At 51.6% G+C, this 26507-nt stretch overlaps 1 protein-coding gene across 2 annotated transcripts in view; it reads left to right on the forward strand.

Annotated features, from left to right (window-relative positions):
- MDGA1 (MAM domain containing glycosylphosphatidylinositol anchor 1) overlaps positions 1–26507 on the forward strand; it is a 57203-nt gene that overhangs the window by 22661 nt on the left and 8035 nt on the right. The window contains exons 2-10 of one of the 2 annotated variants that reach the window (XM_046640669.1): positions 8540–8679; positions 13203–13377; positions 15362–15558; positions 16360–16492; positions 16749–17018; positions 18851–19180; positions 22511–22807; positions 23653–23937; positions 25597–25748. In XM_046640669.1, coding sequence (XP_046496625.1) covers positions 8540–8679; positions 13203–13377; positions 15362–15558; positions 16360–16492; positions 16749–17018; positions 18851–19180; positions 22511–22807; positions 23653–23937; positions 25597–25748 — 1979 coding nt within the window. The remainder of the gene's footprint in view (positions 1–8539; positions 8680–13202; positions 13378–15361; positions 15559–16359; positions 16493–16748; positions 17019–18850; positions 19181–22510; positions 22808–23652; positions 23938–25596; positions 25749–26507) is intronic. The other variant, XM_046640670.1, reaches the window with a different exon arrangement.

Genomic DNA, 26507 nt, shown 5'->3' on the forward strand with positions numbered 1-26507 from the left:
AGCTTGCGGTGGAGAGCAGGCTCTAATGCGGTCTGCAGCAAGGCGAGTGCCGAGGTTCTTCGTGGAGGAGGGCTACGCCTTATTTGGCTCTGCATCTCAGCACTGAGGGCAGGACATTTCACACGATGGGTGCTCGGGAAATGTTGCAGAAGGAACCAATGAATCAATGGCACGTTAGCCAGCGATTGTGTGCCCTCTGAAGGATTGGGAGGCCAGGGAGCCAGAGGGAGGATGGGGAGGGAATCAGTTTGGACCAAGGCCTAATGACCTGAGAGAATGACCAGGAGTGGACAGGGCAGAGTGTGGGGTGCTTCCTCTCGAGATGACCAGCACGAAGGCGAGGCCAGAGGAGATGGTGCGGGGTGGTAGGACTGCTTCAAACTGGTTTTCCCAGCATAGAATTGGAGGCTCTGCCAGACTTGGAGCACTCCTGAGAAGGCACCCGGTTCACCCCCAGCTGGTGGGGAACAGAGGACAGGCTTGAGCCAGCTCCACAGACAGCCCGGGCTGCGGGAGGGCAGGGCACACCCCCGCTGTGGAGAGCACAGAAGGGCAGGGTTAATGTCCCTGAGGGGTCTGTGTTCGAGTGGCCTGCGGTCTGCAGGAGGGGTACGGCAGCCCTGGCAGAGGGAGGCCCAGGTGGAGCCGGCCAGGTGCCCGCCCCAGGAGCCTCCACCCAGACCCCAGCCGCCATTCTCTGAGCAGCTAATTAAAAGGGAAAAGCCTGTTACTATTTCAGCACTGTTAACTCCGGTAAATTATTAAGTGTCCATTTGCATTACATGCATAAAAGGATCGATAAACATGTGCATACCAGGAGCTGGGAGGGCGAGGGAGAGAGAGTTTCTAAGGATGCAGCGCGGGACCCGCCCAGCCAGCAGCTCAGAGACTGTGTCCTGCAGCCTGAGCGCCGAGTCCTCACTGTGCCAGGCACTCGGGGACTGGAGATGCATGGGGCTTAGGACAAAAGTCAGAGTCAGACAGACTCCAACCTGCAGGGCATCCTGGGGGAAATTTCTTAACCTTGCTGAGCCTCAGCTTCCTCATCTGACAAATGGGAACAATAATAGGCTTGTTATGAGCAATAAATAGTAGATATAAAGCACTCAATACGATGCTGGCACAAAGTAAATTGTTACTGTTATGTATGTATTTTTATGTCATTGTGATATTACATGGGCTGGGGGCAGACCTGAGACATAATTCCAGCTCCCGGCAATCCCTCCCTGCTTCCTTCCAGCCTCTCAGCAGCCCTTTATAGGCATCATTCTTATCCTAGCTCTTCCAGACTGTACACATCCCTAGCACAGGGCCTGGGTGCCATAGCTCTCTGTACCCCCAACACCAAGCGCAACACCTCACACTCGTAAGGTTTGTTGAATGACTGTCTGATGAAAGTCAGGACTAGAACACAGATCCTGATTCCATAGTGCCTGGCCCAGAATACTCAGTGATGCTTGTGGGAGGCAGTTAGGGTGGTGAGACTTGCTCTGCCATCCGGTAACTGGGCAGATAGACCAACTCCAGGCGGGGTAGTCTGCAGCCCCCCTTCTCCTTTGCTCTCCTTGCCCTCCTCCCACTCTGCTCTGTTTGGAAGTTCCCGCAGCCTGCAGACACACACGCTTCCCCTGAAAGAGTCAGAAACAGGAAGCAGGACAACAGCCCCAACTTGACTATGACCTTTTAAAATGTGGCTTGGGAAGGAAAACTGATGGGGCTTTAAATTAAGGTTTTCCATTCATTTTGCTGTCTGCCTGCCTTCTTTGGCTCCACATCCTCCTGTGGCATCCTTGTGCGTTTGACAGCATCCCCTACCCCTGGACTAGCAGCTGAGGAGGAAATTTTCTTATGGGAACTCAGACAGGGAGGAAATTCTCTTACGGGGAATGGGGGTCCTTGATGAAATTCCCCTCTGGGTTCCAGTGAGAATTGTCTCCGAAGCCCACTGGGTAAGTTGGAATTTGCCTTAACATGAGTCCTTGAGAGTTTGTGGCTTCCTCACTGGGCCTGCTGGGTGCTGACAGCCCCCACCCCCACCTACAATTTGGGGTGTACACTTTTTGGGGAAGAAGAGAGCGAGCTGCCAGGCCAGAAGCATTCTGCCAGGGACGCACTATTTCTGCCTCAGCTGTCCTTACAATGCTGCCCCACGGGGGACAGCTCTCATGCCACTTGGCCGTTCTCAGACTATTCTCTGACTCCACGGCTGTTAGTTTTCTACTGAGCTTTGGATCAGCATTTCCCCATTTCTTTCACACAACACTTCTGTCTCTCAAGATGTTAAGAGAAACTCTGAAGAAAGGGCTTTATGGCCAAATACATTTGCAAAACACTGGATTAAATCAAGTTACATGGGTATATTTACTGCAGGACTTTTCAGAGCCTATAATAATATCCTCTTGTGTGCTGAGACTCTCTGAGAAAGAGAGGGAAGATGCAGCATCCTTGCCTGGCAGTGGACTGCCGATGAACACTTTGTGGCACGCAGGCTGGGAGACACTGTTCTCCTTTTCCATGGGGATTTGTTGATAGCGCTCGGGAGAGGGAAATAGGAAAAGTTGCATAGACCAGAGGCAGGAAAATATACTGGGTTCCAAAATCCTGTCCTGTTTTCCTTCCACGAATGTGGTGTCCAGCAAAGATGATCATATCCAGCGGTGCCTCTGAAATTCCCAGCGAGCTTGTTATAAACACAAGCTGAGGCCCGCCCCTGAAGAGTCAGGGCTGGTGGGTGTGTGCGGGCCTGGGAATCTGCGTTGCAACAGGCTCCCCCGGTGACTCCGGGCGGCGGTGAGGGTGTCCGTGGAGGACTGGGACAGTGAGCTGAGTTCCAGGCTAGCAGGCGGCCCAGCTCTGCTTCTGTCCTGTGTCAGGAAGCGACCTGGACAGGACTTTTCCTCCAGGCTTCAGGGTCCTTCTCTGCCAACGGAGGCTGAGCAGCACTTGCCCTTTCTGCCTCAGAACTGCGGCAAGGAGCCTGGAAATAGACAGTGGGCCCCAGGAACGCACCACCCTCACCATCTGTGGCGGATGAGCAGGGGCCTTTCATGCAAAGGGCTGGCAGACCCCTCGGGGAGGTGGGTTTCTGAGAGGAGCGCCGGGTCACTTGTTGAGGTTGCTTACTGTGTAGCAGACTCTGTCTTAAACACTTTACAGGAGTGTATTGATTCCTCACAAAATCCCCATTTTACAAAAGAGAAAACTAAGGCTTGATAAATAAAAATGGCAAGCAATAGTATATATTGGAGGATGTGAGGAAGCCATTTGGTATAAACCTAATTCGGCCTGACCTTGTCTTTCCAAAAGGGCCTGACCGTGGCTGTTGAGCATGCATTGTATATCTGCTTTAGATATTCCCTATGGCAAGAACAAAGGCCCTTGAGATAAAGGTGCAACTTCCCTCCCCCTCCCAATGTTGGCATTCCCTTAAGGATTAAGCATCTTTCCTTAGGCTAGGAACTGATTGCTGCGCTCACTTGTGACAACCCAGCTCAAGACAATAGACTTGCCTCCTGCTACGCCCTCTGAGAGAGCAGACCACTACCTGCTGTGTCCATCAAGTCCTGTGCCGACAGGGCAATCTTGTGACTATTGTGGGAGGGACATTTCAGTCACATGTGAAACAGCCTGTTTGGGGGTATATAATCACTCTGTATACCTCACTTCCTTGGTGCCCTTTCTTCCTTCGGGAAGAAAGGCCCTGGGCGGTGGTCCTCAGATTTCAGTTCAGAATAAACTCACCCAAATTTTCATTTATAGATTGGTTATGGATTATTTTCATAGACAGGCTTAAGTAACTTGCTGAATGTCACAACGTGACTTGCTGAGAGCTAAGGGTGCTGGTATGGAATGAGGGATGCTCAGAAAAGCGCTCCATCCCTCTCCCCATTTTCCAGCTCCTCTGAAGCCCTCCACAGCCCTCAACATGGATTTTGAACGTATTTATAAAACATCCCTACCGGTTTAATGTCTCCTTGGAATGTCTCCACCCCTGGGATATAGAGGGGGCCACAGAGGGTGGTCTCCTGTCCTCATCTCTTGCTCCTATATGATTAAATATCATCTCAGGAGCTGTCATTTATTAAGAGAGCATATACCCATACCGTATGGTCAGATGTTTTACATATATTGTCTTAAACCCTCACACCAGCCCTGAGAGAAGGCATTATTGTTCCCATTTTACAAATGAAGAGGCTGAGGCTCAGAGAGCTTAAGTAACTTGTGCACTGTCACCCAGCTAGTGGGTAAAGAGCCAGGCATTAGTCTCAGATCGTCTGCTCTTGCCATCTCTCTAAAGCAGATCTCTCCTCGGCCCACTGTTCCTTGTCACATTTCTCTGCTTAGAGTCGTCTCAGCTCTTACCACATGCTGGAACCATCCCGTTCATGTCTGTTTGCTTGTTTGCCATCCGCGTCCCCAACAATGCTCTTTCAGAGCCAGTCCTGGTTTGCTTTTCATGACAGTCTCTCCAGCACCCAGCACAGCGGCCGGCTCGAAGCGTTGGTTGTTTGACAGACTGAGTGAAGGGATTATGTCGTGGTGCCTCTTGACACAGACCCCAGCGGGGTTGCCTTGGGAATGAGAAGATGCCCCTGCTGGCAGTGCCCTACTGGTGTGTGTGGAGTGGGGGGCCGAGGTTCAGTGGGACAGAGCTCCTCTGGAGGCCTGTGACTTGGTGGGGTCTCTGTTGGTTCAGGGTCAGAAACATGGTTCCAGTCATGCCAGGAGTGGGCAGAGCGGGGGAGGCTGACTCACGTTAATGAAATTCAATGGAGGGTGATGTGCAAATTGAAATGCCAAGGCCAAGGGGGCCTGGGCGCCTTGCTGCCAGCCAGCGCTTGCTCCAGAAGGAAAATTGACACCTGGAGGAAGTCAGCCATGGGAAGCGGTTCATCAAATAGGAGTCAGAGTAAAGGGAGTGGGTCATCGTAGTGTTTACTGTCATCAGAGGAAACTGGATAACCTCCGTGGACCATGTCATCAAGGAGGGGTGGATGATCGTTTTTTTAATTGAAGTGTAACTTAGATACCGTAAAGTCTTGAGCAAATAACTTGATGCATTTTTACATATATATCCACCCATATAACCACCGCTCAGGTTACTTCCCAGAAACTTCTCTTGTGCTCTTCCCAGTAAGCAATCCCCCACCCCCACTCAAGGGCCACCACTGTTTAGATCTCGGTTACTGTAAGATTGGTTTTTCTAGTTTTGAATTTCAAATATATGAAATCATGCACTATTTACTCTTTTCTGTCTGAGTTCTTTCACTCAAATTGTGCCTGTGCAATTCAACAGTGTCGCTGTGTCTATCAGTAGTTCATTTTTTTTACTTTTGTGTAATGTTCTATTGTATGAATATACCAGAATTTATTTACCCATGCTACTCTTTTTTTTTTTTTGAGTGAGGAAGAGTGGCCCTTAGCTAACATCTGTTGCCAATCTCTCTCTTTTTTTTTTTTGCTCAAGGAAGATTGTTGCTGAGCTAACATCTGTGGCAGTCTTCCTCTATTTTGTATGTGGGATGCCACCACAGCGTGGCTTAACGAGTGGTGCTAGGTTCGCACCCGGGATCCGAAACTGTGAACCTCGAGCTGCTGAAGCAGAGTGCATGAACTTAACCACTACACCACCATGCTGGCCCCTACCCATACTACTGTCGATGGACATGTGGGTTGTTTCTTGTTTTTAGCTATAATGAATAAAGCTGCTATGAATATTCTTGGACCTATTGTTTGGCTGTCATAGGCACTCATTTCTATTGGGAACACATCCAGGAGTGGAATTGCTGCGTCATGGGGTACACAGGACTAGATATTGCCAAAATCTCTTCCACAGTGGTTCTATCATTTTAGAGTTGGATAGTCTTAATAGTTAATGTCATCAAAGGGAGTTGGATAATCTTAATGATGTCATCATCCATGACGCCCACTCATAGTTCCATCTCCAGCAAGGAAATGTACCTGGCCGATGGCCAGAGGCCTTGTGTCTGCTGGCTGGGCCCCATCTTTTCTGGCCTGTGCTGGCCGGGCCCTGAGAAAGTCCAGCTCTCCAGCTCTTTTCGATATTCCTTATCAGTCACCAAAGCTTCTGTCATTACAACACCGCCTGGCTATGGGCAAGCCACAGTGTCCAAGATTACAGCTTATCTTCCATTGGAGCCTGTGAAATCAATGTCTTCCTTGTTGAGAAGCACCCCAGGTCTCTTGCAGACATCCATGCAGCCTCCTGGCTTATCAGCAACTGACATGTACGTCATGCATTGCTGGGTTGTTTCCTGAGGACCTTGTCCACAGATAGCTATCTCTTCCATGCTATAGTGATGTTCATGCATTTTCATTGCAGGGGGTGACAGTTTCAGACCTATTCCCCAGATTCTAGGGTGCATCTGATATAGGGACTATGTGCTGATTACAAAATTTATAGAAAGTGAGTTGAAAAAGACCTCAGAGGTCATCTAATTCACTCCCCTCTTATGGGCAGGGAAACTGAGGCCCATGAGGTCTGACTCGCCCAAAGTCGCATACCTTGTCTCCTGACAACTAGCCTAGGTTCATTCCTCCATGGAAGCTGAGCAGGCAGGATGGTCACCTGGACACTCAGACTCTGAGTTGGTGGCAGCTGCCACTGTTTGCAGAACCTGCTGCTGTTTGCAGAGACTTTCAGAGCTGAACATGGCCCGTGTCACTCCTAATTGCTGCCTCACCAGCTGCTCCACCTGCAGCCGAGCTACCTCCCTGGACAAACCTCTGTCGTTAGTTCATGGCTGTCCCATCGGTGTTGGCTGGAGAGACTCTGTGAAGCTGTTACTTGTGGCCACTGGAGACCACATCAGAGTTCTACTAAGAACTTCTCATTGATCTGGGGTTATCGTCATATCCACACTCATGAGTGCTCACGGGTGGCAGCATTCTCTCCATTTTAGAGATGAGAAAACGAGGGTCCAAAGATCACTAGTGTTCTTTGAGGCCTGGTTCAAACGCTGCCTCTTCCATAGAGCCTTCTGTGCATGTCCCTCCATCAGACAGTGCTGTCTCTCTCCTCTGACCTCCTAGGACCTCCTATGCCTCTCCTATGATACCCAGCAACTTCACCATGGGATATTCTTATGAATTCATTCATTCAGTGTTCACTGAGTGCTCGCTATATTCGAGGTCTTGTGCTGGGGATACCAAGACGAAGCTCACGGTCTGGCAGGCAGATAGATAAGAATCTGAATTTGGTGGACACACAGATTGATGCTTTGTTGTTGCGCTGGGGGACTGACGGATACAGAAGGAGGGAAGGAGCTGGTCAATCATAGGATGCTTCCTGGAGGAAGTTACACATTTTATGTACAGCTTTTATCTCACCTCTGTGTGCCTCTTTTGGGCAAGGACTCTCTTTTCACCCCCTTGCGTCCCTCACGCCCTGGATTAGCTCTCCCATCTCCGCTCTCTCCACCCTCAGCTGTGAGCAGACAGATGTGACCTTGGGAGCCTTGCCCTCCTTCCCAGAGCCCAAGCTTTGGCGGGCTGGGGGCTGGTTTGCCTTGCGGACACTGAGAGAGGGGCTGTGAACTTTTCCAGTTCAGTCATTTCCCCTTTGGGTCCCCCTGGCCATGTCTTAGCTCTAGTTCCCCACTCCTGGGCACTCTGAGAGCGGGCAAGGAGGGGCCACAGTCTTTTGAGAGCTTCTAGGCCCCTGGTGAGACCTTCTGTCTCTTGGAGAAGAGGCTGGCACAGGCTCAGGGAGCAGTGAGGGAAAAGTGGCAGGCCCTTGGGTGAGGGGAATGTGCAGTCTGTGAGGTCGGAGGCTATCTCTCTAAAAGTAGAGCCTGGGGTGGTTGGGGTCGGGATGCAGTTCAGGCAAGTGATTTGCTGAGAAAATGCTCACAGGAGAAACTGTAAGGAGAAGCAGCTGGGCAAAAATGTGGTTCAGTTGACTTAGCCTCAGCCTGTTCCCAGGGGGCTCTGGATTGTGGACAGCACCACAGTCATCCCACTTTGCGGCAAGGGAGCTGGGCATTTGCACTATGTCCATCAGTCATGGGGGGGGAGGTGCGTTTTGGGGATGGGGGTGACCTAAGCATTTCTGACCCAGGCAGCTCCCACTGGCTACGGGTACTTCCCTGGGAAGGTGAGCTCTGTGCACCTAGCAGCTAACACCCACAGCAGCTGGTGGATGGATGCATCTGCTGGCTATGGGTTGCTCGGTGGAGCGCCAGCAGCCTCCACGGGCTGCTAAGACAGTGATGCTTGCTGAGTGAGAACCAGTGCACACAGATTACAAAGCCCCTCACACGCATCAGCTCATTGAAGAGCACAGGTCTCTTGCAAGGTGGGTTAGATGGGGAGGAATTGCCCCTTTTCTGGGTCCTCAATCCTTCTGCTTCTGGCCTGGGGCCCTGGGAGGATTCTTTCTTGAACTCAAGGGAGTCAGCCCTCTGAGGAATAGTCTGGGGAGGTCTGGGTTGACCCCTCCCCCTAACACATCAGGAGGGAGCCTGAGACCCCCTCAGGCCTTGATGCTTCTTGTCTAAACCAGCCTCCTCTCCCACAGCTCCAGCCCAGGCTCAGATCGTACACGCCGGCCAGGCATGTGTGGTGAAAGAGGACAACATCAGCGAACGTGTCTATACCATCCGGGAGGGGGATACCCTCGTGCTGCAGTGCCTTGTCACCGGGCACCCTCGGCCCCAGGTAAGCCCCCACCCTGGCCTTGCGTGGGACCCTCCTCCTCCCTCCCCACCCAACTCTGGGATCAGAGCCTGAGAAGAGGCAGGAGGAGCTGGGACGAGAGGCAGACGGTAGAAAGTAAACAGAAGCTAGGAGACTGGGGCTGAGGAACAGCTGGAAAATGAACTCTGCGGGGAAGGGATGGAGGCTGTGCACTCATTCACCTGAAAACATTGACGGCTGAGGGGAAAAACTGAATGTCAGTTGTTCAGTTCCACTCCATTCCACGTATCTGTTGAGCAGACACTTCTTCAGATGCACCTTCAACCACCGCCTGAGGGCGGACTGTGTGCCAAGCACCATGCTAGCTACTTTCTCCAGTGTTTTCTTTTCAGATCCTCATCACCATGCTCTGAGGAAGGCATTAGGGCCTCCACGTTACAGCCGAGGAAACTGAGGCTCAGGGAGTTGGGTGGACCCCCAAGGTCACACAGCTCTTGGGAGGGTGGAAGCAGAATTTGAATCCAGAACCAGTGTTCTTTGTAGCTCGGCTCGCTTCCTTCCAGGGTATCGGTCTTTGGGTTGGGGCTCCAGGACTTACCAATAAAATCTAATACAATCTCTACCCCAGGAGGCTTCAGGTAGGCAAGCCCCACACTCCTGAGGTTAAAAGACTCAAAGCAATTAGGAAGCAACAGAAGATGAGTCTTTGGAAGTGCCAGGTGACTTTGGTCCCAGAGCAAGTGTGTGGTTCGGGCAGGAAGTCTGGGCAGTTATCACTGAGAGCTGATGGGACGAGGCGGGAGAAGGTGGGCTGGAGGGGTGGCAGAATTTGCTGGTGAGCTGCTATGACCTTTAAGAATGGCAGAAAAGGTTTCGATTGGTTCCTAGGAAAGACAGTGAAAGGCGAAATCCTTTTTTTGGGATAATTTTGGGAACGGGGACAGCTTTAATAGGTTTGGCTGTGAGACAAGCAGAAAGACAAGGAAACCCCTAAAGACTCTTTCAACCTAAACTATTATCACTGCTTGCTCCTTCTCAAAGGCTTGTTTAGAAGTGAAAACAATTCTGGTCTTCAGGTTGACATTCATATCAGGTTTGACTATTAGGATGGTCCTCCCTAACGCCAGGGAGGCAGCTGAGCCACCTCTCCCTAAGGCTGCACTGGCCATGAGTGTCCTCTTGAGCATCGCATGTATGAGCCATCTGGGGCTGTGGCTATGTGTACACACACCCATTTTTCTATTTCCAGCCATGGTTTCATTTTCTTCCTGCTACCCAGGCTCAAACCCTTGGGCTCAGATTTGACTCCGTCCCATCTCTTCCCCACTTCTAGCCAGCCTCGGAGGACTTTCTTTTTATGTCTTTTGCATGGATCTTCTCCTTCTATTCCTCATTAGCCCTCCAGGTCAGATCTTCAGTTCTATTCCTTGGACCACTGCATTAGACTGCAACTGGCCTCCCTTTCTCACACATCTCCCCCTCCAACCCATTCCTGTACCTTGCTCCCTGTACCATCATCCTCAAACTGGCTACATCATATCACTCCCCTGCTCAGAAACCTTCGATGGCTCCCCATTACCTCCCAGACCTCGCCCCCACCTTCCTTTCCTGTCTGATCTCTCACTGCCATCCTCCTCACACCCTGTGCTCCAGTTGAACTTGTTCAAGTGCACTCTGTTCGTTCCTGCTTCAGCCACTGCTGCTCACCTCTCCTGAAATGCCACCTACCTCCTTTTTTGCTCATATCATGACAACAAATATTTATTGAGCACCTACTGGGTTCCAAGCACTGTGATGGGTCCTGAGCATACAGCTACAGTTCTCGTTGTCATGGAGTATCCAGTCTAGTCGGGGAGCAGGGAAGTAGCATCTCATGGCCCACTTTGTGGTCAGGATGGGGGACTGCATAGGCATGGACTTTCCCACTGCAAACAACTAGCAAGAGAGAGGAAATCTCGAGGGCCCAAATGAAGAAGGAATCTATAGCAATGGCGCTGAGGAGAAGTGGAAGAACCTGGTCCTTGGAGGGGCTTTGGCTGCATACTCACGTCATAGTTAGTAGTATTAACATACACGTGGGGGTATGAGTTGAGGCCACAGGTCCATCTATGGCTGGGAACTGCAATTGGACTCTATACCTACAGCTGGAAGCTTGACAGAAGTGGCACTATCTATGAATGGGGACCAGAAGATCTCTGTCCCACAGCCCAGAGTCTCAGCGGAGAGCAGACTCTGCTTCATGGTGTGGGCACAGAGTCACCTATGAGTGAGCATAACTGTAAGCCTATCTAAGTCTTGCGCTGTCCAAGTGGTGAGGAAGCCTTAAGCTGAGAAGCTAGTATAAAAGCTGGTTTGAACCTGTGAACCCATGTATCTTAGGCATGGGAAACCATAAAGCTATACCACAGACAGGCCTGTTAGGGCCAAGTGGGACTTCTATGGAAGATAATTCCCAGTGAATACAAGCCTGTGGAATAAAATTTTAAAATACATTTAAAAATGCAGTGCCAGGAGAGCCAGTCCATAGACCCAAAGATCTGAACAATTTACATCTGAGGAAACAGACATAATAGAGCAATCTGAAAGTATCTTTAAAATAAATATGTTTAAAATGTTTAAAAAGATAATGGAAGGAATAGAATCCCTAAGACAGGAGCTTATACAATCTGATCAGTTAGATACAGAAAAAAGTAAATACAAATTTTAGAAATAAAAATAATACAGTCTTTTGAAAAATTTGGCCTCAATACTGTAGAGACAGCTAAAGAGAAAATTAGTGAATTGGATGATAGGTCTGAGGAAATGAGCCACAATGCAGTCTGAAGAAGACAGAGATGGCAAATGTGAAAAGGAAGTTGGGAGATGTGGAGGATAGAAGGAGAAGCTACAAAATAAATGTAGGCGTTCTAGAAGGCCAGACTAGAGAAAACAGAGGAGGCAATATTTACAGAGATAAAGGCTGAGAATTTTGTAGAATTGAAGAAACGTGCGAACCCTCAGATGGATAAAACAGACCAAGTCCTAAGCAGTTTGTAAACAAACCCCATCTAGATAAATCATGGTAGAACTGCAAAATGTCAAGTGTGAAAAGAGAAAATATTTTCTTGGCCTTGTTCTCTCTCCAAAGCACCCTCTGATCTAAGTATGAATTGCCTAAAACTGCCCATGGCCTTCCCCACATTTTGTAACTTCTAAGTCCATGAGGGTAGAGTTCAGGATGGCGAGGGGATGAGAGCCGTAACAGTAAGGCCTGCAGTGGCCGCTCCCTGCATGAGAAGTCAGCCCTTTCACCCACTTCCCCCCAAGCTTGTTGTTTCTCTGGCTTAGTCACCAGGATCAGGGGCCTTGCCGTGTCTCAGTAATAAGCAGTCCTCCTCAACTGTAAGATGGGAGCTTCCCTACCCCATCTGCCAGTCCTTAAGACTTGATAATCTGGAACTGATCCATTTTTCTCAAACCTCTAGTATTTCAAGTAGCAGCCCCAGTTTCTGGTGTGATCCTTGACAGCTTCCCATAATCTAAGGCAATGTTAATAATAAGAGAAATTTGTTGAATGCTTTGCATACTTTGTTTGTAAACCTCACAGTGACTCTGCAAAGTGGGTATTACGCTGTATGATAGAGTTATCTAGTGCTGCATAGCAAATGCCCCAAAACTTAGGGGCTTAAAACAGCAAACACTTAGTGTCTCACAGTTCCCGTGGGACAGGAATCCGGGAGCAGCTCACCTGGTTCTAGCTCGGGATCTCTCAAGGCTGCAGTCATTTAGGACCGACTGGGGCTGGAGGATCCCCTTCCAAGCTAACTCTGTGGTTGTGGACTTGAGGCTTCTCTTCCTCCCCTGTGACCTCCCCATAGGGCTGCTCATGACATGACCACTGGCTTTCCCCAGAGTGAGTGGTTGGAGAAAGCAACCAAGATGGAAATCATGGTCTTTTATAACCTGATCTTGGAAGTGAAAAACCATCACTCCCGCCATAGTCTATTGGTCACACAGACCATCCCTAGTACAAAATGGGAGGGGACTACAGAAAGGTGCGAATACCAGGAGACTAGCAACCTCGCAGACCTCTTTCACAGATGAGAAATCTGAAGCTGAGAGATGAGTAAGCTGCCCAAGGCCACTAACCAGTCAGTGGAATAACAGAACAATGTTCTCAAATTTGTAGTCTTCCAGGCATTTAGTATGTACGCATTTAATCCTCCCAGTAGCCCAACGAGGAGGGTAATATTCTCCACTTTACGGCCAAGGAAAGGAAGGCAACAGAGGTTGGGTAACTCGCCCACAAATCCATGCTCTTAACCACTGCGCCATACTGCCTTATTTAAACCCCTCCGTCTGACTCCAGGCTCTTCGCTGAGGCATCCTACCCAGTCCAAGCATTCCCACGAGTCTGTCTGGGTTAGTTTCCTAGGCCTGTGTACGCCCCACGTGTGCTCGTGATAAACTATGTGTGCGGGAGGGGAGGCGCAATTGCAGGGCCCTTCAGCCCGGAGGCCCCCACCCTCTGCCACGTCTGACTCTGCCCCTCCTGGCTGGCCCAGGTGCGGTGGACCAAGACTGCGGGCAGCGCGTCTGACAAGTTCCAGGAGACGTCGGTGTTCAATGAGACTCTGCGCATCGAGCGCATCGCGCGCACCCAGGGCGGCCGCTACTACTGCAAGGCCGAGAACGGCGTGGGCGTGCCCGCCATCAAGTCCATCCGCGTGGACGTGCAGTGTGAGTCATTGCCCTCCCAGGGCGACCCCCGGCGGGGAGCTCAGGATGGGAAGGCAGAGTGAGGGCGGGGTCAGGATGGAGAAGCGACACTGCCCGGGAGGGGAACAGTAGAGACCTTCTGTCCTCTGGACTAGAGAGGCATGTCTGCTGTTCCTCCAGTGCGTACCACCCGTTGCCATTCATACATTCCCATCTGTAATCCCGTATGAACCTTGCAACACCCCTGTAAAGTGGTCAGGGAAGGCAGGGCGGGTTGGACTGTACCCATTCCACAGATGAAGAAACCGAGGTACTGAAGGCTTGTGACTTGCTCACCTGCCTAGGTCTCTTGGTTCTGGTCTACTGCGCTTCCCATAGTACCTGCTGTCTTTGCTTTTGTCCCAGGGGCAGCTCTGAAACATCCCTCCCCTACCACCTGCAGGACCAAGCACCCTCAGCCCTTGCTGATGGTTGAATGGGAAGCCCCTAGTCCCTCCTGCCCTGAACACCAAGAGGCTATTTCCCTGCTTGCCACCACCTCTGTGCCCATCCAAACTGACCTATGTACCCAGAAGCTGTGGGGCTAGGCCCAGGGGCCTGTCTGGCACCATCTTAATGTCTACAATGAACCTACCTGTTAAATATGCTGCACACCCCTCAAGTGAGACCCGATAGAGTGGTGAGCGATGGAACCCCAGACCCTCTCTTCTGTCCCCCATCAGCCACCCAGGGGCCTGCCAAACCCTGGGGCTGAGGGTCATTGCTCAAGTTATTGGTGCTGGCAGGGCTGGCAGGCAGGGCGTGGGCTTCACCAGTGCCCCACCTCCACCCAGGGTCTTGGTTATGACTTCTATCCAGGTGGGCTTTGGGAGGACCCAATAATGGGATGTTGGGACATCCATTGTGGGATGTTAGAATGTAGATGTTGATGCCTTTGGTTCACAACCCTGGCTGCACATTAGAATGTCTAGGGGATCTTTAAAACAAAAATACTGCTGCCTGGGTCCCACATCCAGAGATTCCAATGTAATTAACTGGGGATGGGGCCCAGACATGGGGATTTTTTTCTTAAACATTTTTATTAAGGATTAACGTACATCCAACAGAGTGCACTAATATTAAATGTACAGTTCAATGAATTCTTACATATATATGTGCATGTGTAAACACCATCCAGTCCAAGAGCATTTCCAGGACCCCAGAAAGTGCCCTTATGCCCCTTCCCAGTCAATGATCTCCTTAGAGGCAGTCACTCTTCTGACTTCTGACACCATCCATGAGCTCTACCAGGCATCAGTATTAAAAAAGAAAATCCCTGGGGCTGGGCCGGTGGCACAGCGGTTAAGTTCACACACTCAGATTCGGTGGCCCAGCATTCGCTAGTTCGGATCCTGGGTGCGGACATACACACCACTTGTCAAGCCATGCTGTGGCAGGCATCCCACATATAAAGTAGAGGAAGTTGGGCACTGATGCTAGCTCAGGGCCAGTCTTCCTCAGCAAAAAGAGGAGGATTGGCAGTAGTTAGCTCAGGGCTAATCTTCTTCTTCTTCAAAAAAAAGACTCTGCTTTCAAAAAGAAAATCTCCATGTGATTCTGTTGTGCAAACAGGGCGTGAGAACCACTAGTCTAGTCCAATTCACCAGTGAGGAACAGCCCCAGAGAGACAAGGGACTCAGGCAGGTCACACCACAAATTCACAGCTAGCCTGGGATTCAAACCAGGGTTTCCTGACTTCCAGTCTGCAGCTGCTTCCTCCATTCCATGATGGGCGGGTGAAGAAAGACACCCCCCATGCAGGTCCTTGGGGAGGGACAGCTGGGAAGCCATCAAGTCCAGTCCCCTGTCTCTAATGGGTTAGTCAAACTTCAGGGCTGGGAGAGCATCTGGCTCTCTGGAAGCATTCTTTGAGGGTGGCTTAGCTTTTCCTGAGGGTTGCCAAGAGCCTAAGCTCCTGACCTTGGAGTCACCCAGCCCTGACTCCCTTGGGGCTCTGCCCTCGCAGACCTGGACGAGCCAGTGTTGACGGTGCACCAGACGGTGAGCGATGTTCGAGGCAACTTCTACCAGGAGAAAACGGTGTTCCTGCGCTGCACTGTCAACTCCAACCCGCCAGCCCGCTTCATCTGGAAGCGGGGCTCTGACACCCTGTCCCACAGCCAGGACAATGGCGTCGACATCTATGAGCCTCTCTACACCCAGGTGAGGACAGGCAGCAGCTGGCCTGGTCTCCTCCTGGCTACACTCTTGCTCCTGCACCCAACAAGCAAGGGGGGAATGGGGACTGAGGCCTCACACCTGGAGTTCCGGGGACTGCCCTGACTCCAAGAATTCTGTTCTGACGTCAGAAGCATGCATTCTGATTGGACAACCTGGGGCAGATGAAATTGGGACAGAAAGGTCAGGGAGCAGTGGTGAGGACAAGGGAATCCCCAAGACAACATGTCCTCCAGGAACATGGCTAGTTAGGAAAGGCACCCCCTAGGGGCAGGCACATTATCCCTGCCCACTGCTGGCAGGCAGAGTATTGGAACCCATGGGCAGGCACGGCAGGAGTTGGGGGCAGAGGAATGACTCTACGTCCCATGGGTCCCCTATGGTACCAGGAGATGGTGATGAAGCCATCCTACCAGGGAGGGCTTTCAGAGGTGGCTATCCTAAGTGGCTGTCAGAGCTCCACATGTGGCCATGGCCTGTGGGCCAGTTTGTATGGGTTGTAAGAAAGAGCAGGATTCCCTCCGTACCCTCCATTTCCCAGAGTGGGGAAACTGAGGCCCAGTCCTGGCCAGTGTGCACCAGGACAAGCTCAGACTCAGAGAAGCCCAGGGGATGGAGAGTACAGCATCTGCCCTAGGCTCAGACTGCCTGGGGGTAAGTGGTGTGGAGGCTGGGAAAGATAGGAATTAAAACAGGAATTTGCTTTAGCCTGGTGCTGGGTGACTGTGTGTGGGACCCCTGGAGACTCAAGCAGGCCCCTCACCCCAGTGGTCCGCTGCTGCCTAGGGGGAGACCAAGGTCCTGAAACTGAAGAACCTGCGGCCCCAGGACTATGCCAGCTACACCTGCCAGGTGTCTGTACGCAATGTGTGCGGCATCCCGGACAAGGCCATCACCTTCCGGCTCACCAACACCACGGGTACAGGCACTTCCCCACCCGTATCCCTTGCCCACTGGGCTGACTCCCCAGCCAGGAGGCAGTGCCCCACCCCACACAGGACTCTAGGCACATCACCATAGTGCATCTCCTCCTCCCCTCTGCCTGCTCCCTGCCTTCTCCTCTCTCTTCTCCCCTGAGTCCTTCCCCGACCCCATGTTTTCCCAACCCCCTTAATCTCCCCCACATCCAGCCCTGCCTCATGATCCCCTAAGACCCCACCTCCTTGTCCTCTTAGCACCACCAGCCCTGAAGCTGTCTGTGAACGAAACTCTGGTGGTGAACCCTGGGGAGAATGTGACGGTGCAGTGTCTGCTGACAGGCGGTGATCCCCTACCCCAGCTGCAGTGGTCCCATGGGCCGGGCCCGCTGCCCCTGGGTGCTCTGGCCCAGGGTGGCACCCTCAGCATCCCTTCAGTGCAGGCCCGGGACTCTGGCTACTACAACTGCACAGCCACCAACAATGTGGGCAACCCTGCCAAGAAGACCGTCAACCTCCTGGTGCGATGTACGTGCCTCCAGAGGGCTGGGAGGGAACTTGGAAGGCAGGCAGGGTTCCTGGCCTCCAGGAACCACCAATGAAATGGGAAAGGGCCTGTCTGCTTCCATTTGGTAGGTGAGAGATGCTGAAGAGGCATGTCCAGGTACTTTGATTTCCCTGCAATTCAGGTGTCTGCCAGCAGATGGTGGAACTAAAATTTGCATAAAGTTATTTACATTTTACAATCTGCATTTCTACATATAACCTCAACAATCCAAGAAGTAGGAAGGGCTGGTGTTGATTACCTACATTTTTTTTAGATTGGGAAACTGAGGCTGCAAAAAGCTAAATGTGTTACATCCCAGTCTTCAAGAGACATTTCCTGGCTTTCTTCCTGTACAATGATTTCTAAATGATTAACAGGGTTAAAGTGAAAATAACATACATTCCCACATGCCTCATAAGTAAATCTTATTAGCAAAGCATTTCAGAAATTCTGAAGATAATTACTAAGTGTAAGAATGATACAAAACTTGGAATCTGATTAAAGACGTACACTTTCCTTGCTAAGACTCAGCCTCAGTAGTTACCATTAGCTACTCAGTATGATGTTGACTTTGCTACTCTGCTTTAAGGAGAAAACTTTAAATTCTCCTGCTTGTGAAGCTTTAGATTGTTGTTTGTTTATTTATTTATTTTTTTAAAGATCCAGGCTTATTTCCAGTTCTTTAGCACTTGAAAGTAAAGTACAGCTTCTGTCAAATTCAATTGAGAGTCTTCTGATGAAATGGACTCTCTTTTTTCTTCATTTCTCACTGACAGTCTCTCTCTGGCTCTTCTCACAAAGGAAGCTAGCTCCCTATCAATTTTTACTTAATCAGAGCAAGAAGGACAGTAGCCAGATTATTGCTATCTGATGACTACTTTTTCCTTTGATGGTACTTTTCCCATCAGAAGGTTATTTTTCTCCACCTGGTTTCATTTGGCCTTTAAAACCTGGGTTGATGAGATCACAATTTACATCAAATACTTATGGTCACCTCTTAGGGTGACATACAGCCTGCTTTGGCCAGCCCAGTCCTGGTTTATGGCTGTTACACCAAGGTCCTGTCCAATTAGAACCCAATATTAAGAATTCTGTCTAAGTCTTGGCTTACATCAAACAATATTCAGATTTTTAAAGAGGCCAGAACCTTTTCTTTTTAAACTCTGTGTTTTTATGTAATTGGAGGTAAAATGATTGTACTGGGCTTTTATTATAAAAATTACAAAAACTTGTTGCAAAGAGTCAAACAGCACAAAAGGGTAAAATGTGCAAATTAAAATTTCCCTCCAATTCTCCTGAGCCCCATTCTCTAGATAGAAAGCACTATTACATTCTGGTGTGTCCTTCCAGAATTGTATTTTTCATATTCAAAGTTTAAAATAAGAATAAGGATAAAGCAGTGTAGCGGTTAAGAGTGCAGTCTCTGGGTCTGAATTCAAGGTTGGCTACTCCTTTGGGCAAGTTACGTAAACTGTCTGAGCCTCAGTTCCCTCCTTTGTAGAATGGGAATGATAAAGTGCCTCTCAAAGGCTGAGAGGGGTTAAATGAGTAAATCCAGGTAAGGTGCTTAGAACAGTACCTCTCACATAGTGTATCTTCAGTCAAAGTGGCTATAGTGACTACTAAACTCACTTTTCTACAGCAAGCTTTTTTGAACTTTTAGAAATGCATCTGAATGTCAATTATTACTCAATAAAACTGAAAAAAAAAAAAAAGCCAGTTCGAAGGGTGAAGCTGTATCTGGATGGGGTGAGACATAGGCTCCTGGCTTTGGGCCAGCCCCAGCCACCCTTCCCTCCCCCTCCACCCATAGCCATGAAGAATGCCACATTCCAGATCACCCCAGATGTGATCAAAGAGAGTGAGAACATACAGCTGGGCCAGGACCTGAAGCTGTCGTGCCATGTGGATGCAGTGCCCCAGGAGAAGGTGACCTACCAGTGGTTCAAGAACGGCAAGCCGGCTCGCATGTCCAAGAGGCTGCTGGTGACCCGAAATGACCCTGAGTTGCCCGCCGTCACGAGCAGCCTAGAGCTCATTGACCTGCATTTCAGCGACTACGGCACCTACCTGTGCGTGGCATCCTTCCCAGGGGCACCAGTGCCTGACTTGAGTGTCGAGGTCAACATCTCCTCTGAGACAGGTGGGCAGCTGGAGGGGAAGAGGGGAGGTGTGAGGGAGCTGGAGAGGCCCACAGAGGGGCGGTGGGGGCAGCAACTTGCGAAAGGGAGGCCAGAGTGAGGACAATCCCATTGTTCATGCTGTACACATTTTTTATTAAGCGCCTATTATATACTAGGCAATGTGCTAGGCACTGGGGTAGAGTAGTGGGCAAAATAGGCTCTGCCCTCGGGGCTGGCCCTGTGGCTGAGTAGTTAAGTTCGCACGCTCCGCTGCAGGCGGCCCAGTGTTTCGTTGGTTCGAATCCTGGGCGCGGACATGGCACTGCTCATGGAACCACGCTGAGGCAGCGTCCCACATGCCACAACTAGAAGGACCCACAACTAAGAATATACAACTATATACTGGAGGGGTTAGGGGAGAAAAAGGAAAAAAATAAAATCTTTAAAAAAAAAAAAAAGGGGGCTGGCCCCGTGGCCGAGTGGTTAAGTTCGCGCGCTCCGCTGCAGGCGGCCCAGTGTTTCGTTGGTTCGAATCCTGGGCGCGGACATGACACTGCTCATCAAACCACGCTGAGGCAGCGTCCCACATACCACAACTAGAAGGACCCACAACGAAGAATATACAACTATGTACTGGGGGGGCTTTGGGGAGAAAAAGGAAAAAATAAAATCTTTAAAAAAAAAAAAAATAGGCTCTGCCCTCATTGAACCAAGTAGGAAAGCAAACATTTTTCAGATAGTCTCATAAATAAATATATCACTGCAAACTGTGATACATGAGAGTCAGGAAAGGGTTTCCTACGATAGAATATTTGATCTGAAATCAGAGGGAGGAGCAGGATTTTACTAGGCAAAGGAGATCAAAGGAGGGTAGAAGAGAAAGGCAAGCCAAGGAATCAGCATGTGCAAAGGCACTGAGGCAGGAAAGTGCAGGGTCATTTGGAGAAATGAAGGAAGGAGAATGTGACTGGGAGGATGGAGTGAGATGAGAATGGAGAGGTCACAGGGGCCAGATTATGCAGGGGATTTCAGTCTTTATTCCAATGATAATAACAATAATGAAATAATAATGGCTAACATTTATTGAGTGTTTACTATGTGTTCTGATGATTTTATATTTATCTCATTTGCCTTCATGATTTAGCTTGTGGGGTAGATGGTTTATCTTCAATTTTTAGAGATGAAGAAACTTAGGGTCAGAGTTTAGCTTAGAGTTTAAGAAACTTACCTAAGTTAACATACCAATAAGTGGTGGAGCTGGCATTCGAACCCAGGCAGTCTGACTGCAGAGCCTGCTGTCAGCCACCATTGATGGTTTACACTTAGAAAATGACCGGAGTTTGGAGGTGATGACTTTGGAGAGGGTCCCTAGAATCCCATCTCCAGCCCCCACCCTGCACCTTGCACTGAGGAGCTGGCTAACTTTGACTATACCTTTTCAACTCCCTGGGCCTCAGTTCCTCTTCTGTGAGAGATTGAACTATATGGCCTTGGAGGCCCCTCCCATCCTGACATCTGCACAGGGAGAGGCCAGGTGAGGCTGGAAGGGTCAAAAAAGGCTTCTGGAAGGAGACCGACCTGAGCTGAGCATTGGGAGTGGACCAGGCCTCCAGATTCCACAAATCCATTTTGCAAATCGCTGAGTGCCAGGCCCTGGGTGAGGAGCTGGGAACCCAGACACAAACGCCACAGCCCCATGCTCAGAGCTTGCTGCCTAGCTGGGGAGACAGATCTGTTGGGGAAGGGGTGGGATAAGGCAGGAAATGGAAGGCAGACCTTAGAAGTGGGACACAGGAGCTAAAGGTGGACCTGAGAGAACGAGTAGCAGGCTGGCTGGGGACACAAGGGAATGCTTCTCGGAGGAGCCATGCTCCATGTGAGCATTTGCTAGGTGGGGTCAAGCCCAGGAGAGAAGGGACGGGGAGCCCCAAGGTGTATAAGCCTTGGCATGTCCAGGGAGTGTGTTCCTTACAAGTGGATTCTACAGCGGGGACCCAGGATGGGAGAGGGAAGATGAGGCTGGGGGGTGGCAGAGGCTGGATCATGAGGGCCTTGTTTACAGAGCCAAGAAATTTGAGCTTTAACCTGAGGGCAGTGTGGCCTCAAAGCAGAGGACACAGCCCTTTACCTGTGCGGGTGCAGAAGGGTTGGCAGCTGGGATGTTTTAGAAACAGGGAAATCAATGGGGCACAGGGCCATTCCCTCCATTTGGCTCATAGGCTTGATGCCTAGGGAATGGAAGCATTTTAAGGGCCTGTGGAAATGGTTTAGACCTGGAAAAATGAATTAATTGGCTCCAAAATACAAAGAGAAAGCTGCAAAATGAAAGCCAATAAATGTATAAGAGTCTACAGAGGATAAATTATGGTAACTAGATAACTGGACCGCCGCGTGCCTCGTAGAGTTATTTACAATTTCTATTTAATGTAGGACATTTTAATTTGTTTGATGTGATGTGAGATGGGACCCATGGAAGTCTTTAAAAAGACCCTCCATTTGGATGATGTGTTGAGTTGGCTTAAGTCTGGCTGTGAATAACAGAAAAACCCTAAATACTAGTGGCTTAAGCAAGCTAAATGTGTATTTCTTCTTCATGTAAAAGTGAGCAGTCTAGGCTGGAATAGTGGCTCTGCTCCAGTAGGTCCTCAGGGCCCCAGGCTCCATCTTGTTTTACTATTCCATTATCCTTAGCATGTGAGACCTACACCCATGATGGCAGTTCCAGCTGCAGCTATCAGTCAGCATTCCAGGCTGCAGGAAGGAGAGGGGCACACCTCTCCCTTCAAAGACCCTTATTTTCCAGCACATCCCATTGGCCAGAATTTAGTCACATGGGCACAGCTAGCTGTAAGGCTGGCTGGGACATATAGTCTTTATCCCTGCTGTGTGCTCTGCTAAAACCCAGATATTCTATTACTTTAGAAGAAAGGGTAAGGATGCTGGGGGACAGACTAGTGGTCTGTGATAACACTCCAGGAAAGAGGAGGTGGAGGGTTTAACTAGAGCAGGGCCAGTGGGAGGGAGAGAGGGGACTGAGAGAGGAGATATTCTGTAGAACTGTTTCACAGCTGGGATCCCCAATACTTTGTAAGGTTGGGCTAAGAGGAAAGAAGGAATAGGCCAGCACGACATAGGCTCTCTTTCTGAGTTGAGAGACCCCGAGGTAGAGACTCAGGAGGTGGAGAGGATTTGGGGAGGTGAGTTCTACTTTGGAGATGCTGAAGGGTCTGTGGGACGTCTGGGATGGGGAAGGGAGGCTTGCACTGCGGGGAGGGAGGGAAAACCCTAGAGCGGAAGCGGGGGATTGGGGGGAGCTCTAACCCCGCTCCTCCCTCCCCCCACCCCTGCAGTGCCGCCTACCATCAGTGTGCCCAAGGGCAGGGCCGTGGTGACTGTGCGCGAGGGCTCCCCGGCCGAGCTGCAGTGCGAGGTGCGGGGCAAGCCGCGGCCGCCCGTGCTCTGGTCTCGCGTGGACAAGGAGGCTGCGCTGCTGCCCTCGGGGCTGCCCCTGGAGGAGACCCCGGACGGCAAGCTGCGGCTGGAGCGGGTGAGCCGCGACATGAGTGGGACCTACCGCTGCCAGACGGCTCGCTATAATGGCTTCAACGTGCGCCCCCGCGAGGCCCAGGTGCAGCTGAACGTGCAGTGTGAGTCCCATCGCCCCACCCGGACTACCTTCCCAGCTGTCCCTCCCAGTTCCCGGCCTGGCCCGCGCCCTCTTAACCCTTCATTCATCCCAGTCCAACAAACCCCCCCCACCTACTGCTGATGCCCCTAAATCCTCCTTGACACCCCCAGTGCTCTAAGATATGGGGGTTTGTGACTCTTGCCACACTTCCACCATCAAGTGTCCTCCCATCTTCATTCCCAAGGACCCAGTCAACAAAGAAATAACTGATTTTGACAGGTGGGAATAGGAGTTTGAAGGAGGAAGGACCTTCAAGGAAACACTGTCTGATAGTATAATGATGAGTTGACTCACCACGTGCCAAGAATTGTTCTAAAACGTTTTAATGCACTAACTCATTTAACCCTTCTCAGCGCTGTGAACAGTGTCTGTTACTCCCCGGTTTTTACAAATAGGAAAACCGAGTCACAGAGAGGCTAAGTAATATGCGTAAGATTTCACAGCTGGTTAGAGGCAGGGCTGAGATTTGAACCTAAGCCATCTAGCTCCGGGGATCATGCTCTAAACCCCCTACATTATGCTGCTTTTCATTACGTGAGGGATGAAGGAGCATTTAAGTCATGAATAGAGGCCCAGCCTGGGAAGCATGGCCGGAGGGAATGGCCGGAGGGGGCAGGTATCTACAGGTTGGGAAGGTATGAGCGTGGCTGTTGTATGAGTGTGCTGCGAGTGTGTATCCGCCCTGAGAGCCTTCCATGCTGCAGGGCGCGGGAGTAGGGGCGAGCGCGTCGCCTCCCCATGGGGCCGATCCTCAGACCCCACTCGGTGGGGAGAGGCCCCGCTGACCGCCGCCCCCGCCCCCAGTCCCGCCGGAGGTGGAGCCCAGCTCCCAGGATGTGCGCCAGGCGCTGGGCCGGCCCGTGCTCCTGCGCTGCTCGCTGCTCCGAGGCAGCCCCCAGCGCATCGCCTCGGCCCTGTGGCGCTTCAAAGGGCAGCTGCTGCCTCCGCCGCCCGCCGTCCCCGTCGCCGCTGAGACCCCCGACCACTCCGAGCTGCGCCTCGACGCCGTCACCCGCGACAGTAGTGGCAGCTACGAGTGCAGCGTCTCCAACGACGTGGGCTCGGCGGCCTGCCTGTTCCAGGTCTCGGGTGAGCGTCCCGTCGGTCCAGCCCCACCCAACCACCTCCACCTGGGGCCAGGCTCCGGCCCGGCCCGGCCCCCGCCCCTTTCAAGCCTGCCTACACCAGGTTTAGACCCCTGCCTTTCCAAGACCCGCCCCTGCCTCCCGGCTCCAACCGTGACCTCCTCCTACGGCCCCGCCGCCTCCACTCTCGCCCACTCCAGTTCTGCTCCTTCCACTTTCAAGGCTCACTTATACCTGGCCTAAGCTCCGCCCCTTTTAACTCAGCCGCCTCTCTCGCCTCTGACAGCCCCGCCCCTTTCAAGCCCCGCCTTCCCCAGGCCAGGCTCCGCCCCTTCAGGCCTGCGAGCACCGAGTCCGGGCTGTTCCCTTTAAAAGCCCACCCACACCGCGCCTACGCCCCGCCTACATGAGGCATAGGCTCCACCCCTTCCAGCCTCGTCCAATCCCAGGTCTCCACTTCCTGCTTGTCCCGTAGCAGCCATCGCTTGGCCCCCTCCAGCCCCGCCCACAGCAGCTTTAGGCCCGCCCCCTCAAGCCGTGGGCTCCGCCCCATCTCAGCCGTCCCGTTTCAAGCCCTAGAGGGGCCAGATGGCGAACCCCCTCTTTTCGTGGCCGAACGCCCAAGGTGAGGGGCCTGAGCTGTAGCTTGGAGGAGAGAAGACGCCCCTCACCAGCTTCTCTGGAAGGTCGTGGGTGGCGCTGGGCCAGCCAGCACACATTTCCTGAGCTGTCACTCTAGAGGTTCAGGCACCTGGGTGCCCAGAAATCCCTCTCAGCCCCATCTCTTCATCAAGTCATTTCCGGGGGGCTGTCTAGGGCTGCAGACGGGCGTGGGTGGATCAGAAAGGGGTGGAGGTTGTGCTGAAGGCCGAGGGGAACTGAGAGGGCCCGACAGGTTGCTGAAGCCCCCTCCTCTGTTCCTCCGTTCGTTCGGGAGAGCCGGTTCCCTGTCAGAGCTGGTGGCAGTGACCCAGAGGAGAGCCCAGGCTTGCCTGTCCCCCACGCCACTGCACGCCAGCGCTCCCCACAGCGCCTGCCTGACTGGGGCACCTTTAGCTCTTGTTTGAATCTCCTGGCTCGGGGGCCCAGGCCTAGGACCACAGGCCTCTGGCCACCTCCCCAGCCCCTCCCCAGCCCACCCAGCCCTGCCAGCCAGAAGCCCCTGTGACATTTCCCACCTCCTCCCCCCTCCCCTGTTCTCCCACACTTTCCCTGTCTCCCCACCTTTTTTGCCTCTCTCTATCCGTCTCCTCTCTCTTATCTTCCTTCTACCTCAATATCCTAACCATTTTTCATGCCTTTCCCCCAATCTTCTCCTCCTGTGTCTGCTCTAATATCCCTTCTCTGTGTCTTCCCCAATTTCTCTTTTCTCTGTCCTGTCCTTGGCCTTTCCTCTCTGTTCTCATCAATGCCACCTCTTGGAATTCCCAATCTCCCTTTTCCCCATCTCCCACCTTCCCTCCTACCCCGCCCTCATCCTCCTCCATCTCCTCTCCCCTCTTCTCCTCTCCTCACAATATTCCCTTTCTCTTTTTGTCTCCCCCATCCCCTCTCTCTGTTCCACCCCATCCTCTTCTCTCTCCCTCTCCTGTGCCTCCTCTCTCTGTGTCTCTCTCCAACCTCCGCCCTCCATGGCCCCATGCTCCCCTCCCCGCCCTCTCAGCCAAAGCCTACAGCCCGGAGTTTTACTTCGACACCCCCAACCCCACCCGCAGCCACAAGCTGTCCAAGAACTACTCCTACGTGCTGCAGTGGACCCAGAGGGAGCCTGACGCCGTCGACCCTGTACTCAACTACAGACTCAGTGTCCGCCAGGTGGGCTGAGAGGGACAAGGCCTGGGTGCAGGGTGACCCTGGGAATGCTCCTCAAGCCAGGGGAAGGAGTTGGAGGCAGGGCTTGGATACATTGACTGTCTTATAAACAACTCCTCAGAGCCAGGGAGAAAGTGTTCTGGAACAGCAGCAGGAGTTAGGAGGCGCTAGGGCCTTGTCCCCTCTGGACTCACGCTCTCGGCACAGCCCTGAGAATTGGACAGAGGTCCACTGGGTTCATACAGGAGGATGGGGGCAGAGCCACTTATAAAACACAGAATCTACCTGGGGTCAGGAGCTGAAGGCCGAGAGGTCAGTCTCATCCACAGAGTTTCTAGAATGCAATGCCAAAGCCACCCTGCTGGTCTCATGTCCAGTCTAATTTCATGTGGCTCTGCCCAGGCCAAGGGGCAGTTGGTGTGGAGGGTGAGAGTGTGACTCTGAGGCAGACTGCCTAGGCCAGAATCCAGCTCTGTGTGAACTTGGGCAATCTACATCTGTTTGGCCTCAGTTTCCTTATTTGTAAAATGGGAGTAATTATAGTATTCCACCTCATAGGATCATTATTCTGAGGCTTAAATGAGTTAGTAATGGCAAATCACTTTGAACAGTGCCCAGAATGCATTAATTGTTCAATATCTGCTGTTATCACTTATTGTTAAGACAGCCCTGGGAGGTAGGCATGGAAGGGGTGATTGTCCTGTCTCACGGATGAGGAAATTGAGGGCCAGGCTTCCTAGTCCTTTCTCTTTCCGCTGCCCG

The sequence above is a fragment of the Equus quagga genome, chromosome 15 (assembly GCF_021613505.1).
Source record: "Equus quagga isolate Etosha38 chromosome 15, UCLA_HA_Equagga_1.0, whole genome shotgun sequence".
NCBI lineage: Eukaryota > Metazoa > Chordata > Mammalia > Perissodactyla > Equidae > Equus > Equus quagga.